This window comes from Macroventuria anomochaeta (assembly GCF_010093625.1).
Source record: "Macroventuria anomochaeta strain CBS 525.71 unplaced genomic scaffold BU25scaffold_7, whole genome shotgun sequence".
In the NCBI taxonomy this organism is placed as follows: domain Eukaryota; kingdom Fungi; phylum Ascomycota; class Dothideomycetes; order Pleosporales; family Didymellaceae; genus Macroventuria; species Macroventuria anomochaeta.
This window is the reverse complement of record NW_022985368.1, coordinates 450885-465476: the sequence shown is the minus strand read 5'-3', so window position 1 is coordinate 465476 and position 14592 is coordinate 450885. Positions and strand designations below refer to the sequence as shown.

At 52.6% G+C, this 14592-nt stretch overlaps 7 protein-coding genes across 7 annotated transcripts; 3 read left to right on the top strand and 4 right to left on the bottom strand.

The window, feature by feature from the left end:
- Positions 1-335: 335 nt before the first annotated feature.
- BU25DRAFT_456128 (uncharacterized protein) lies at positions 336-1578 on the bottom strand (the record flags this gene model as incomplete). Its single annotated transcript, XM_033709992.1, has 2 exons — positions 336-681; positions 1553-1578. 2 exons carry the CDS (start codon positions 1576-1578, stop codon positions 336-338), a joined length of 372 nt encoding a protein of 123 aa, XP_033564580.1.
- On the bottom strand, positions 1217-2271 carry BU25DRAFT_408340 (uncharacterized protein). Its single transcript, XM_033705790.1, has 2 exons — positions 1889-2271; positions 1217-1841 (listed from the first exon to the last, which is right to left on the bottom strand). Exons 1-2 carry the CDS (start codon positions 2033-2035, stop codon positions 1608-1610), a joined length of 381 nt encoding a protein of 126 aa, XP_033564579.1. The 5' UTR covers positions 2036-2271; the 3' UTR covers positions 1217-1607.
- Positions 2272-2623: 352 nt separating this feature from the next.
- Positions 2624-3353, top strand: BU25DRAFT_362569 (putative 60S ribosomal protein L39). The gene is made up of 3 exons (XM_033703743.1): positions 2624-2663; positions 2728-2828; positions 2933-3353. The coding sequence occupies exons 1-3, from the start codon at positions 2658-2660 to the stop codon at positions 2979-2981; spliced, it is 156 nt and encodes a 51-aa protein (XP_033564578.1). The 5' UTR covers positions 2624-2657; the 3' UTR covers positions 2982-3353.
- An 8-nt stretch (positions 3354-3361) lies between these two features.
- Positions 3362-5041, bottom strand: BU25DRAFT_408338 (N-terminal asparagine amidohydrolase-like protein). The gene is made up of 2 exons (XM_033705789.1): positions 4578-5041; positions 3362-4397 (listed from the first exon to the last, which is right to left on the bottom strand). Exons 1-2 carry the CDS (start codon positions 4714-4716, stop codon positions 3625-3627), a joined length of 912 nt encoding a protein of 303 aa, XP_033564577.1. The 5' UTR covers positions 4717-5041; the 3' UTR covers positions 3362-3624.
- A 148-nt stretch (positions 5042-5189) lies between these two features.
- BU25DRAFT_387556 (ubiquinone biosynthesis protein-like protein coq-8) lies at positions 5190-7980 on the top strand (the record flags this gene model as incomplete). The annotated part of the gene is made up of 2 exons (XM_033704439.1): positions 5190-6536; positions 6596-7980. Exons 1-2 carry the CDS (start codon positions 5271-5273, stop codon positions 7976-7978), a joined length of 2649 nt encoding a protein of 882 aa, XP_033564576.1. The 5' UTR covers positions 5190-5270.
- An 862-nt stretch (positions 7981-8842) lies between these two features.
- Positions 8843-10384, bottom strand: BU25DRAFT_362559 (cardiolipin synthetase). Its single transcript, XM_033703742.1, has 2 exons — positions 10065-10384; positions 8843-9804 (listed from the first exon to the last, which is right to left on the bottom strand). Exons 1-2 carry the CDS (start codon positions 10359-10361, stop codon positions 8923-8925), a joined length of 1179 nt encoding a protein of 392 aa, XP_033564575.1. The 5' UTR covers positions 10362-10384; the 3' UTR covers positions 8843-8922.
- A 623-nt stretch (positions 10385-11007) lies between these two features.
- On the top strand, positions 11008-11528 carry BU25DRAFT_419381 (uncharacterized protein; the record flags this gene model as incomplete). The annotated part of the gene is made up of 2 exons (XM_033707934.1): positions 11008-11331; positions 11370-11528. 2 exons carry the CDS (start codon positions 11008-11010, stop codon positions 11526-11528), a joined length of 483 nt encoding a protein of 160 aa, XP_033564574.1.
- Positions 11529-14592: the final 3064 nt, after the last annotated feature.

Sequence of the window (14592 nt, the reverse complement as noted above, 5' to 3'; positions counted from 1 at the left end):
GGATCGTTTTAGCCAGGACCATGCTGACGTCGAAGGCGAAGTCTGGATTCATAGCTCTCATCGACTGCAAGTTGCCGGCACAATTCTGACTGTGGCTCCGTGAGCCAGAGCAATGCCGTACAATGGACGAGAAACTTGACCATAGTCGAGGAGCCTGGGATTTCGTCGTACATGGTAGCCACCGTCTCTTTATCTGGATCAGGGAACCAGTCCATTGCCCAACACTGTCCCACAAAGGCGGTCATGATGTCGTCGCGCAGCTGAGGTACCGAGTACTTATCCGCGAAGATGTAGAGACGAAGGATGGATAATACCACAGACCTATAGTTGGCAAGCTACTCGTTGTTCTTCCAGTACCGTGTCCTGCCGAGTCCCTCTGGGTCGTAGTGAAAAGCACCTTCGTCGAAGGCCGCAACAGGCGCAGCATTACGATCTGAAGCCATGCTCGAGTCGCTCTCGTCATCTCTCCCGGTTGTTCCAGTAGTGGGTGGTACAGCTGCGCCAGATTTTGCTGAGTCTTGTATAAGCTGCAGGTCTTTGCACAGCGGTATCGTGGTGAGCTGAGCTTGAGACATTTGTGCGTACGCCCACTGGAGGAAGATTCGGAATGTTTGTTCGGTCACGTCAACTAGGGTGATGGAGCGCTCATCAGCCTCTTTGAAGGAGCCATCAAAGGCTTTCCTGAAGTAAGTTGAGACCGCAGTTAGCAACTTCTGTTGACTGGGATTTCCGAATTCGCAAGCCGAACAGTAACAGTGTCGAGACTCATCGTACTGGACACGTCGAGTTGGTTTTGTGTTTCCTCAAAGGTATCTGGGCTGCGCAGGAATTTACAGAAAATCAAATATTGCGATGCCAGACGACGTCGTTGCTGACTCCATAGTTGAATACCTCCGCAGTTGACTGTAGTGGGTGGAAGGTGGGAGAGGACTTGAGCGTGATAAGGCTTTTAGGCAGCAAACATGGAACCTTCATCGTCTTGTTTACCGTGGTTCCACGTTTGGTAGCAAAGCAAACGCTTCCCGCCGACAATCTCATCACTCCTGATCGAGCCACATTGTCAGCCTCGCTTAGAAGACGGGAGACCAGGTTGCCTGCGATTTTCTGGAGTTTGCAGTTGTTGACTATCTCCAGCGGACCAAGCCGTTTAGACCGCAGGTCATGCATTTGAATATGCCGACAAAACTCTCTTCGCACAAGCACTGAGTGCTTGTGAAATTTGCAAGGGAGGTAGTCTTTGATCAATCGATCCACGTCCTCGTTCGCTAGTCTGCGCCTAAGTCCTTCGTTCTGAGCCAGGTGCACGTTGAAGATAAAATCTGGGTGCATCTCGTGTAAAGACTGAATTTCGGAAGTATTGTCCTGGTCTTTCCTGAGAAGCCAAAGGAATGCAGTAGTATGCGCCAGGATTTTTGCCAGGGTAGAGGTTTTAGGAAGGTCGCCGTGAATCGAGTCGATAAGTTCGGCGTCTGGATCGGTCGCCCATTGCCACATATCCTCTCAGAACATGATGGCAGTGACAATGTCGTCGCGTAGCTGAGGAATGTCGTACCTGTCACCAAATATGAATAGCTCCATTACGGTGATGATATGCGATCGGTAGTTCGCTAGCCAGTCTGGATTCTGGTGGCAATCTCTATTTCGTGTAGAAGATCTGAATCGTTTCCAGTTTCGGCATCAGAGTCATCTTCGGAGTCTTCATCGTTGCTTGGGTCCATATCCAGGTCGTTTCCCTGGCTGCTTTCGGTCGTTTTGGCATCAAATGCAGAGGATGCAGGTACACCTGATGGTAGAAGGACGTCGAGCGTTTTTAAGTCCTGATCCAGGTCAGGGTGGTCCATCTGGTCCATCAACCAGTATAAAAAATCCGGAAAGTCTGCTCGCTGACATCATCCAGGCGTATTGCGCGATCGTCAGCTTCTGGAAAGGGGGCAGCGAAAGCTTTCTTGAAGTAAGACAATACTGCTGATATCCAATCCTTATAGACAGGAATGCTAGCATCATCAACATTAATGTGGACGATATCGAAGCTCATTGTTCTACGACGCTGTTAGATTTGCCTATAACTAGAACGGGATAAGGTCTCAAAGGGGGCTTGGGGGCTCGACGCATGATCTTGCGTTGCCTGGAGCCATGAATGTTTAAAGTACTCGATGGAGTGCCATTGGTTCAAGTCAACTAGATTCGTGCACAGCCCGGCGGAAAACTAAAGCTCTTGTAGAGACTGGAGTCATTCGATGCAGCTTCAAGTGGATGCTAAAGGATTGTGTCTATGTCGTACGACCTGCGAAGAGAAGAGAAATCGGGAAGCGGGGGTAGTTATATTCATGGATCAGGAGCAGCCTTGTCAGACTGAGTGTCGTGTCATGCAAACCTTCACATTAACACCAATCAATAAGTAGTTGAGACGAACCATTAGGACTAAGAATTGAGGATCAAACAATCACAGTAAGAATCCGAGCTCAGGTGCAGTGTCACTTGTTCTACACATTGGTGTTGGTGTTCATCAATGATCGCGCCTCCCGTGATGAGCCGTTTGGGATTAGCGTGCACGAGCCACGCACGAAGACTCGCTTCGCATCTGCCCTCGTCAGAAAATCGAACCTCTCGACACAGACCGAAACTCTCGACATCCGACTGCCAGTCAATCAGCCACGATGCCGGTACGCCGCCGCCCTGCCACGACGGCCAACCCTACGTTCGACGTTTTCTAACGAATTTGTACAGTCCCAGAAGTCTTTCCGCACCAAGCAGAAGCTTGCAAAGGCTCAGAAGCAAAACCGCCCCATCCCCCAGTGGATCCGCCTGAGGACAAACAACACCATCAGGTACGCCGACGCCGCGAACGCCTGCATACTCTAGCTTTTGGCGCCAACTCGCACGACACACGCAAGGAACGCATACACAGGTGGCAGCAGCTGACAGTCCGCAGGTACAACGCCAAGAGGAGGCACTGGCGCAAGACTCGTCTCGGTATCTAGACGACTCGCCCATGGGCCCTCATTTTCGACTTTCGATTCTCGCATTCAAGTACACAGCCGCGTACACGACAAATACAATCACGAGCGCACCTACGGAAATCGATTTCGAATCGCAATGACGGGAATCGAGCGGACAGTCTTCTAAGCGGGGCACATTATGTCTTTCTTCATGAATGGTATGGGTATCTGCGAATACTCTGGCGCTTTTGCGGGAATGAGAAATCGAATCATGATGGGTTAGACTAGGCAGTGGTTTGAGATACGAATACACTTGCTGGTCGCAATGAATTACGATGTGCGTGCGTCGTTCGATGTGTATGGATCGTGATGTGCGTGCTACTTGTTTGGCACGTTGCTAATGCTATCATGCATATCAATTTCTCCTTCGCAACAGCAGCAATGGTCTCGGCTCAGAGCGCCGTAAACGGTGCACTACTCCCTCTCAGCGGTGCCCGCCCACCTCAGGTACTTCGTTCCCGCTCGCAAAATAACTCATCCTTCAGGCACAGCATACACTCGCGCAGTCACATCACTCTCGTCCCTTGCCCTACTCATTGCATCCGAAACGCAGAAACCGGATACCATTCGAACTGCTCTTAATGTAAGCACAACGTCTCAAACAAACTCAACTTCCCGGTCTTCTCTACTTCCCACTCCTCACCTGGAACTTGGGCTGATCACTCAAATCCACCACCAGACACCTCTCATCGCTCTTCCCCGCCGTCTCAAACAAACTCACAACCCCCTTGTCGATCTTGATCACCGTGCTACTCCCCGCATAGCACACCCCCTTCTCCATCCCGCTCCGGTTCGCCAACACAACAAACACCGGCTCGTCCAGCCGTGCCTCGACAATCGGCTGGAACCGCTCGACCCAGTACGCAATCGTGGCTACATCAGGCTGACTCGAATCACGCATGAGTTCTTCGGGTGTGAGGTGGCACAGCCAGGCCATCGAGACACAGAGCAAGTGAGATCTGTTGGACAGCGCGGTGGATGCGAATTCGTACGCGTCCCAGGCAGCGGTGAATTTGTACGGGTTGATGTCCATGCAGATCCCCAGCGTCACGTTTCCCAGGTCGCCCAGCGGGCCGCAGAAGAACGGGGCGTCTGGTGAAGCTGGATTAGACAGCTTGTGCTCGTGTGAGCCGGGGCCTTCAGTTGCCCAAGTTTCGTCGGTGTAGTAGAGGAAGGATTTGCGGTAGTTTGCGAGGATGGCACCGGATGGGGAGATGGTGACAGTGGAGTTGTATTGTGTGGAGGGTTGTGTTGAGGTAGCTGTCGTGATCTCAGGGTAGCCGATTGTGACGTGACAGTTGTAGTGGCGGGCTGCTTGGATGGCCCATTGTGTGCTTATTCCGGCTGTTGTGTGTTCTAGGAATGGTTTGATTTCTTCGAGGGAGAAGAAGTTGTAGCCTGGAGTGTGTCAGTGTCCAATAATGTGGTTCTGCGTGGATCATGGAGGTAAGGCAGTGAGCATTCATCTATAAGCCTGAAAAGGCCCTGGGCTACAATCTATGATTTTTGTTCTTCGCCATCAACAGCCTTCAGCTCATGTCACATGTTCAAGCTGGATTGCGGTGTGGGGATGCTTACCTGTGAAAGCGAGTTCTGGAAGTACCAGCCAATCGATGTCGAATGGCAGTCGAGTCTCGAGCAATATCCTGTCTGCTCTTGCGATGTTCTCCTGAACCTTGCCGACTTCCGGAGCGAACTGTAGACACGCGACCTTCATCTTGTGTCTTGCCTCAGGGTCGATGTGGGGTATGGAGGGGTAGACCGGGGTATTGTACAGCTCCGATGGATGATGGGCTGAGCGTTAGATCGGATGAATGAAGCAGTCAAGTGCAAGTGAGTCCATTCAAAGAGATATGGAGACACTTCCTTGATCAGGCCAGAACAGAGGCCTATCGGTGCAAGCACGAATATTCGGAAACTTGGTTCCCGCGCCCTAGACTATTTCAAAAGCGTTGAGATCCGCGGAAGGAAAAGAAGACAAAAGAAGCAACCAAACTTTCCCAACCCAACGCCAATAGAAGAAGAACACACAAGTTTCCGATGTCTGGCCTGCAGAAGGAAGAGCACCGAACTGCGAGGTTGGTAGTAGGTGTACCTGCATGAGGGCTAGCTTCTTCGAATCTAGCGCAAGATCTCGCTCCGAGCAATTGAGCTGTGACGACATGATCGATGGTTTCTAAACAATTGTAGCAATAATCAAGATCCCGCAGCAACAATCGCACGCGGTGCGCAATGATTTCCTCATAACATCGGCACCTTGGATCTATCGCAATGGCGGGAAGGCGTTTTGTGGACGCGGCGAAGCTGTTCCAGGCCTCGAAATCTATTGCATCGAAGCACATCACACTCCGATCGCAACAATTCGAAGCCTATCAAAAGACATCCACACTAGCCAAGGCCGTCAAAAGCCAGACAGACCGTGTCACTCTTACCGCTTCCGCTGCCATTGCCCTCTACCAGCGATCCAACGAGGCAGCTCCCGCATACTCAAAAGCCGCTCCCGAGCGCCCACCAGCAACAGACGCACAGCACGCGGACATACCGAGAAAGGAGACAGTGGAGAGACAGGTCCCAGAGCATGCTGTAAGAGAGGGACTCAAGCAAGATCATCACTATGATCGCTCTGGACAGACAACCGCTGCTCAGCCGCCGCCAGAGCAGGAGCTGGACATCGAGCAGGCAAAGGCACCACGTCGTTCATTGCCAGATGGCACTATACCGCCCATCGGAGCGACATTGGGCCAGGAAGAGAAGGGCCAGGACACTTTCTCGGAGCGACCTGTGTCTGAGGCTCCCAAGGACCCCTTGGCCAACGAACAAGCAACGCAGGTCCGACAAGAGGGTGAAGGCATCACGCCCGCAGAGTCCACAGATTCGACCATACCGTTACCTGGGCAGCCAAGAGGCACATCCCTAGATGCTTCAGAGCCCATCCCAGCCCACGCGAACGATCTGCAACCGTCGACGCAGACGTCGAAGATACAAAGCCTTCTTCAGGGACACGACAGAGATGTTTTCTACACAAGATCGGTCGAATCACAGCCTGCGTCTTCTGCCCAGCCACGCTCCCAGATACCCAAAGAGACTACAAGCAAGCAAGGAAACAACAGTCATGTTGAGGATGGACGACTCAATCAGGATGTGTTCTATGCTACTCCAAAGCCTGGGCAGCAGCAGGTGCAAGGGGAGGAACCTGTTCAGGCTGCAGTCCCTGCGGATGAAGAGATACCAGAGGGCATCAACACCGACGTGTTCCACTCGAAGCGAGTCGCTCGAATGCTCGGACAAGACCGCTACTCGCGCAAAGAGCACCTGGGCCCAACGGTCTCGAAGGGTACAGGGAGACACCCTCTTGATGATCGGCCTATAGTACAGACCGATCACAGTGCGAAGCTTCAACCGAACCAACCAGCTCAACCGCCGACACCTGTCCAGGCGACCCAGACAGCCCAACCTGCAACTACTGAACAGGAGATGCAGGATCTCTCTTCCAAGCTGGCCAAGGACGTCGAAGCACAGGCTGCGGCTGCTAATGAGGTATGCACAAGGTAGAGTCTGCTGTGAAATATACTGATATACTAACAGCTGGACCGCAGATGCCTACCGAACTTGGTGCAGAGCCTGAGAAGCCAGCGTACGCACTTCGTGAATCGAGAGTACCATCGTCGCGATTTGGCCGACTCTGGCAGTACGCTGGACTTGGTACCAGCATGGCCCTAGGAGCTGTTGGTGAAAGCCTTCGTCGTGTCACAGGCACAGCCGCCGCGACAGGTGGCTCGCTCATGCTGAGTCCTGGCAACCTCGAGATCCTTGTCGCAAAGCTCTCTCGCATGCGAGGTGCTGCGCTGAAACTTGGGCAGATGATCAGCTTCCAAGACAGCAAAATGCTACCACCCCAGATCCAGGAAGTTCTGCAGCGTGTGCAAGACAGCGCTGATTACATGCCAGCCTGGCAGCGGGACAAGGTGCTTGCGTCAAACCTTGGGTCCGAATGGCGCGATCTCTTTGAGTCGTTCGAGGACATTCCAATTGCAGCTGCATCCATTGGACAGGTACACAAAGCAGTACTCAAGTCAACAGGCCAACCCGTAGCCGTCAAAGTTCAATACCCCGGTGTCGCCAACTCCATCGACTCCGACCTTAACAACCTCTCCATCCTCCTAACCGCATCCCGCATCCTCCCCCGTGGTCTCTTCCTCGATAAAACCATCGCCAATGCGCGCACCGAGCTCGGCTGGGAATGTAACTACACCCGTGAAGCCGAGTGTCAAACCCGCTTCCGCAATCTGATCGCCGACGACACCTCCGTCTTCACAGTCCCGAAAGTCTTCCCCGAAGCCAGCGGGCCGACCGTGCTGACCGCCGAACTGATGAGCGGCGTCGGCGTCGCCAAACTCAAGAACCTTACGCAATCCCAGCGCGACTGGATTGGCACGCAAATCCTACGCCTCTGCTTGCGCGAGATTGTCGAGTTCAAGTTTATGCAGACAGACCCGAACTGGACGAACTTCCTCTTCAACGCACACGATAACAAAATCGAACTCCTCGACTTTGGTGCGAGTCGGGAGTATCCCGATGAATTTGTGGGACCGTACATCAACGTCCTTATCGCTGCTAGCAAAGAAGACCGCATCGCCATCCGCGACTTGAGCCTCGAGCTCGGCTATTTGACGGGCGACGAGAGCACGGCTATGTTGAACGCACATACAGACTCGGTCCTCACGCTCGCAGAACCGTTCAAATCCTCTGGACCGAAGATCTACGATTTCAGAGACCAGACGATTACAGATCGCGTCCGCGACCTCATTCCCGTGATGGTGCGGGAGCGCCTCGCGCCGCCGCCGGAAGAAACGTATTCTCTCCACCGCAAGCTCTCAGGTGCTTTCCTTCTCTGCGCACGTTTGGGTTCGAGAGTTCCGTGCCGCGAGCTGTTTGAGAAGGCTATTGCGACGTACCATGAGAAAGCGAAGATGAAATGAACGCAGTGAACGTAGTAGAGAGCTGTAGTGGATGTGGCATAGCGATTGTATTATATTGTACATCTCACCGTGCTTCAAATTGCACAATCCTCTTCATCCTTATCTTCATCAATATCGCACTCGTGCACTTGCTGTGTCTGCACCGGATCGGTTCTCCCTCCTTGTACACCACGGTCCGCTCGCAGTAATAACAGTGTTATGTCATTCGCCACCCTCCTCCATCCTACTATGTCTGGCGGCTTGCTAGAGTGCGTAGTTCTCTACACGGCGTTGCTCTTCCGTCTCTTGGGACATTTTCGCCAACCTCTTTTCACCCTTCTCCTTCTGTGTCTTCGAAGCTTCGCGGGGTGGTTGTGGGAAGGGAGTGGATGCGTTTCGTTGCGGTGATCGTGTTGAGAGGGGGGGGGGGTTCGGTGATTTCGTACTCAATGTCGTCTAATCCGTCCTCTGGGTCTTGAGTGTCTTCGACTTCCTTGGGTTCGACGCGTGATCAGTCACTGCAGCACTCTGTGAGGCTTGGGAGTAAGTATGCTTACCGTCTGCTGCGCTGTCCATACGATACAGTGCCTCGACCGTGCTGTGCAAAGGCGGTTGTGCTGCCTTGGAGGCAGACGGTGTGTGGCGAGGGCTGTAAATACACGTGTGAATGGTGGTGTGGGGCTCCATTGCGTTCGTCCAGGTCATGTCAAGGTATGTACGTATATAGTGGGCAGCCCAGGGTTGCCCTGACTATTGATATTGATGTGTCGGTATCATTTCCGCGTGCTTTGACGGACTCAAGATCTATAGAACAAAGAAATATCTCAAGGGATGGACTCAACCAGGCGAAACGTAGGATGCTCAACTTTTGAACTATCCCAAGATGCTTATGTGCCCGCTATTGATGCTATAGTATATAAGTTTGGCTCCGCAATAGTTGCCAGTCGACTCCAGCTACTGTTTGCTCATGCCTTCTTCCCCTGTTCTTCCGTCTCATCCTTCGAGGAGCCTCGAAACCACAGAGCAGCTGCAGCTGCGATAAACGCTCCATAGCTGGTAGCCATGATCATTCGTCCGCGGAAACCTTGCTTCCTCTTGAGCTCCTCGTTACCTCCCAAAATCTTAACTGCATCCTTCTTCCATGTGTACTCTAAACCGCTGTACAGCGTTGTGCTGGCAACGATAGCCGAAAGTCCTGTAACGAGGTCCTTCACACCGGCTTCGCCACCCAGGATGTCTTGGATAGACATCAAGAATCCACCTGCAGCGGATGTGGTCGCAGCAGGATCGTGGAGGAGGTTTGTGCAGAGCAGGGTGCCGAGCAAACTGAGTTGCAGGAAGGTGTTGAACTTTGAGATCTGTGTGGGATGCACCTCTGCGCTAGGCAGACTAAAGTCCCAGTACCTGGCCATGGTCTTTGGTGTTGGTAAAGATGCGTATCGGTAGTACAGAGCGGAAACTGCCAGACTGACGTCGCGACCGAGAATGATAACGGCCAGAGGTGCCGCCATGCTTCCGTTGACTGCCAGGCATGTGACGAGAGTTGTCATGAGGAACTTGTCGGCCATGGGATCGACGACGCTGCCGACAACAGTCTGCAGCTTCCACTTTCTGGCTATCCATCCATCAAGCAGGTCCGAGAATGCAGCGTACGTGAACAATGAAAAAGCAGCCAGATGTTGGTTATGGAGAATGAGGTACCCAACGACTGGAGTCGCTACCAGGCGTGTGAAAGTGAGAAAGTTTGGTATGTTGTAGATTTGCTCATGTCGCTGTGCCGGGATGTCCAGTTTCAATGAGGACTTCAAAGTGGCTGCAACCTTTGCTGTTGTTGACAAGTTATTGTTCTAAGGTATAGTCAGCAAAGGTCGAGGTGATGCTGTATATGTCATGATGGTAAACTGATTTCATAATTGGAGCTCCCTCGGTCGCCGTGGATCTGTGCATACAATGCGTTTGTGGTGTTCGTGCATCGTTTGACATGCATGAAGATGATCTCAATACCACCAAACCCTGTGTGACCGCATTTACGCATTGTATTCCCGCTCCGACGTGAAAAACGAAGGAAGAATCGACGCAGAAGAACGCTGGATATATATTGACCTACCTCCTGCTTACATTCAGGTACGCCCTGAGAGGTGATATCCTTTCCATCTTCGCGTTCGGCATTACGCCTGACTGATGTGCTGAAGACACTAGACTGTTGCAGAAAATAAGATGTTCTGCCTTTTGCTGTCAACAGTGCCTGACGTTGTTTTATATCGTTGTTTTGCGCCCGGGTGCACGAAGCACGTGAGGAGAAAAGGGGAAAAGGTTGACCGCTTCGTAACCTCAACACCGCTCGCGACCCATCCCAAGAGCCGCGTGTAAGCGTGCTGGAGAGTGTAGGTATCCTGCACGCCATCGAGATGCTTATTGAGGGTGTAGGCTCCTGGTGTACTTGATGGTAAGGCTTCGACGCGCCTGCGACGTGGGCTTTGGCGCTTTGACCCCCAAGCGCCCGAAAGGGGAAGCAAGCTCACAATCTCCCCTCAACCACGACTCCCTTTCCACAACACAAGAAGATTGCGCAACAAATGTTTGTGAGCTAGAGCTGTGCTCGACAGCTAAGAACGTGCTTGGATCAAGTGACAAGCTTGTTTGCCATCTGCAAGAGAGCTTCTGCTAACGCCCCAGTTGCACGGCAACAATGACGCTAGAGAGTTGTTTGTTGCCGACCATGCAAGACCTCACCAGCACCGCGGATGTACTCGACGTCGCTTCGACCAAAGCAACGCAGGGCCTACATAAGAAATTTGAAGCATCCATGCAGGATCATATTTGAAGGAAAGCCAGCTCACCAGATGCAAGGAGCTGACGTCCTGTGGCTCACAGGCCATCTACCTTGCCTCAATGATGCTCATCGCGAGCGCATGTGGATGCAGGGAGCTGTTATGATGGAGAACTTGCATAAATTTGACTGACCAAAAACTTACAGGCCATGACAGTCGTCGAACTCATCCGCTGCCACTACGGCACTGAACGATGCTCATATTCCCGGGACAGACTACATGCCTTTAGCAGGTGGAAGTGAACCATGGAGTTCAGCGGTCGATTTGTTGAGCTTCTTGGGCTATGCCAACATGTCCGCGATGCAGCAATGCCACAGCATGCGCTGGCTTGATGGCCTCCTTATTGTGGTCCAGACGCAAAGAGCAGGTTGTGCATGCCAGGACAGCCTTCTTCACCAGTACAACAATAGTCAAGGCTCCGGCTTGGTTGCCGCGCCTTCTATGCAGCAGCGGATCACTCAGAGATTGCCACAATTGTCAGGTTCCCTGGAGGGCGAACTGCAGCCCCCTGAGGTGTGGATAGCTGAAGGCATCACTTGCTACGTGTGTACGAGGTTGAACCTTACTTTGCCGCTTTACAGTACCAGGTTCCGCTGTCACACCTTGAAAAGGGTCTCCGATACGTGGACTTCCCTTCGACCTCCACATTCGCCTCGCTCTCCTACCTAGTTCATCATGCGTTCTCTCGAATTGTACACGTACGTGCCAAAGTCTCGATGGCGACCGAGGCTTACCCGTGAAGACAGTACAATAGCAGAGCCTTCTAGGTCTTCCCGGACGAACAAGATGTGCCGCAGGAACTGCAGGAATAGCGTCCGTCCAATCAGCCATGCAGAGCAGCGCGGTTGTTATTGCCATACTGCGACCCAGGCACTTCGCAGAGCTCAGAAAATACCAACACAACTTTCACAAGATTCCATATTTGGTACCTCCGCTATCGATTTCATGTACCTTTGCAAATTTCCGAGAAGGGGTCTCCAGCTCGGGTCCACAGTTCACCATGTGAAGCAGGATAGTGCTGGCTTTCCATACTCCGCGGTCGTCTGGAACCGGGATATCCAGAGAAGATTCACGCTAATTGCAGCGATCTCGTGTAGACATGCGAACCACCCCATCCCCCATCCTGGCACGGGCCGCATCTTCCATGGCTTCTACCGACTATTCTCCAAATAAAGTTTGGCATTGCTGCACCGTGTCATGTGTCGTGCATCAAGTCTGGCACTAAAGGCGAATTGGTGGAGTCGCTTCATAGTCGACCACAAGGCCGCTAAGAAACCTTGACAGAAATATGGTCAACGAGTCCTTCAATGGTTATTGCGTAACTCTGGAGAGAGCTTGAGTCAGGCTTGCAGGTAGAACACAACCAGGAGAACTTGGCATGAGTGTGAAAGCTTGCAAACGATACTTTGACTTTGACAGGCGTTGTTGTTCGAATGTTATGCGGCGAAAGGCTTCGATCAAACACCAAGAAGCTATCGATTCTCAAATCGACCTAGGCTTATGCCTGCACATTATTGCCGGCGGCTTAATCACATCTTCCGCGATGGCCAATGTGTAGTCTTGCACATGGGACCCTTCTGCAAGTGACGGATTGTTCTGAAACTCCGGCGACTCTGATACATGGCTTCGAGTTCTGAGGCGGCGGAAGCAGATCAGGGACATCAAACACGCCCTGCATCTGTGCCCTGGACCTCTTCTCGCTCGGCGTTCTTGATCAGCAATCACTTTGTGGCTACTGCTGCTGAAACACATCGACATGATACTCGATAACGGAGGACTACAGCAATGTGGATATCCGCCCGCTTCACGTACATTGCTTGCGATTTGGGTTCATGGAATTGGCCATGCTCAGGGTCTGAAACTTCACGCAGTAAAAGGTACAAGCTGCAAGCAGCGGATAGTTCGGCTGAATAGTTCGGCTACTTACATCCTTTCGCTACCTCTGCATGTATACCAACTCGCCCAAACTCATTTATCAGATTGCGAATTGTCCAGAAAGGGAGTGATGGGGCTCGATGTCATCCAAATCGAACGAGCTTGTAGCCACAGCTGCAACACATGACTTGTCGTCAACACTAATCGGCTTCCAACGTTGGTTGAAACCCTATTGCTTCTTCCACGGCCACAAGAACGGCCAGTGCGATGGCGCACCGGCAATGGCCTACTACGCATACAGAATAGCTGATCCGAGCGACGGCATGCGTCTTTCCGAGTGAGACCATCTGGCTTCTAGCGAACATCCTAACATCCCGTTCGAGCACGTCGAAGGGTGTGGATGAGTTTCAGATGTGCCACTCCAGCCCCCGCTAACGCAGGTACAGGCTCCTATGTCCCAAAATGATACTTGCTCCGATGAAAGTGACAACGCCGACAAACGCAAGAGCTTGTTTTCGTGAACGGCACTGCAGATTCTTACCGCAAGGCACCAAGCGTTCGCAGATAGGATGCACGAGGCAGAATTCCGGATTCCCACTACCCAAAATTCCGCACTCTATCTGGACGGAGTGCGGTTGCGTTCATCATCCGAAATAAGCCTACCAAAATTCTCAGATCTCGGTGACATTCGCCAATACCATACCATAAGGAGCCAATGAGCAATGCGAGTCATAAGCGAAGAGACAAACTGGATTGCAACGTCAGTCATCAACTTCAGCAGTAGCAGCAGCAGCAGCAGCAATAACACCTTCCGATATGTGAAACTGCAAGCTGCAAGTACCGAAGACACCGAAACGTGGGGTTTGTGACGACCCTTTTTCCGACTGCATGAAGGTGGTGACGCCACCAAGCTGCATGTCGACAGTTGTGAGCGGCGCTTATACTCGAAAGGCAGAGCCACCGGCCGTTCCTCATTCGCTGACTCGTGCGCACAACAAAACGGCTAGAACGATTATACTAGCTAAAAGCAAATATGAAACGGATTCAACTACGCTCTTACTGGCTTGAGAGGCAGCGTTACGCTGCACAGGCAGTCCTTCAATTGACGGCAGAACAGCGAGCATCGCTGTCTGAAGTGAAGCCTGAGGACGTAAGCGCAGTTTATCACCACTCAAACCACCATGCAAATTGCAGATGCTGGTAAGCTGGAGAGCGAGAGATCTGAAGAGAACCAATGGCCATTCCCGCAGGCCGAGGAAAAAGCGTGTTTCAAAGCGATGATCAAACGATGCTTCAACGCTTCTTCTGCTGGTTCCTGCATCTCGACGCACTCACATCATCGGTTGAACAGCCATAACTGGATGGCTTCAGGAAACGGGCTGGATGAGCTCGATGATGACATGCTCTTGTGATTGCGACGGCACAGAGTGCGCCCTGCCACCGCCATTCGCAGGAGGTGTGAAATGGGAAGATTTCGCAGCGCTTGCCGGTGGGTCGCAAGCGCAACCTCAGGCTCTGAAGCGCGAATTCGCGTGATAATAGAGCAGCTTCTATGGACTGGGCAAGTTCCGGTGACAGCGGGAATAGTGATAAGGCGGTGTCAACTGGGTGGACAGGCAGGAGAACAGTCGTTGCGGCATCGCACAGCGTCAGCGCCGCTCGCCGGGCACGCAGCGGTGCATGTGCGGCTGCACACTCCCACCTGACAACGCCCACGAGGCGGCTCTCGAACAGCAGCGCAGTGTTGAGGCGAGTGTGTAGCCAGATCTGCTCTCACGCCGCCTATTGCGTCAGTTTAACTTTGAGCTGGTGAGGTCGCAGCAGCCGACGGACCGCGATGATCTGGTCGAGCACACGGCGCAGCTGTCATTTCGAGCATGGCGTCGCGAGGGCAGACAGGGCAGGTGCACGTAGCGAGCGGGGCAGGTG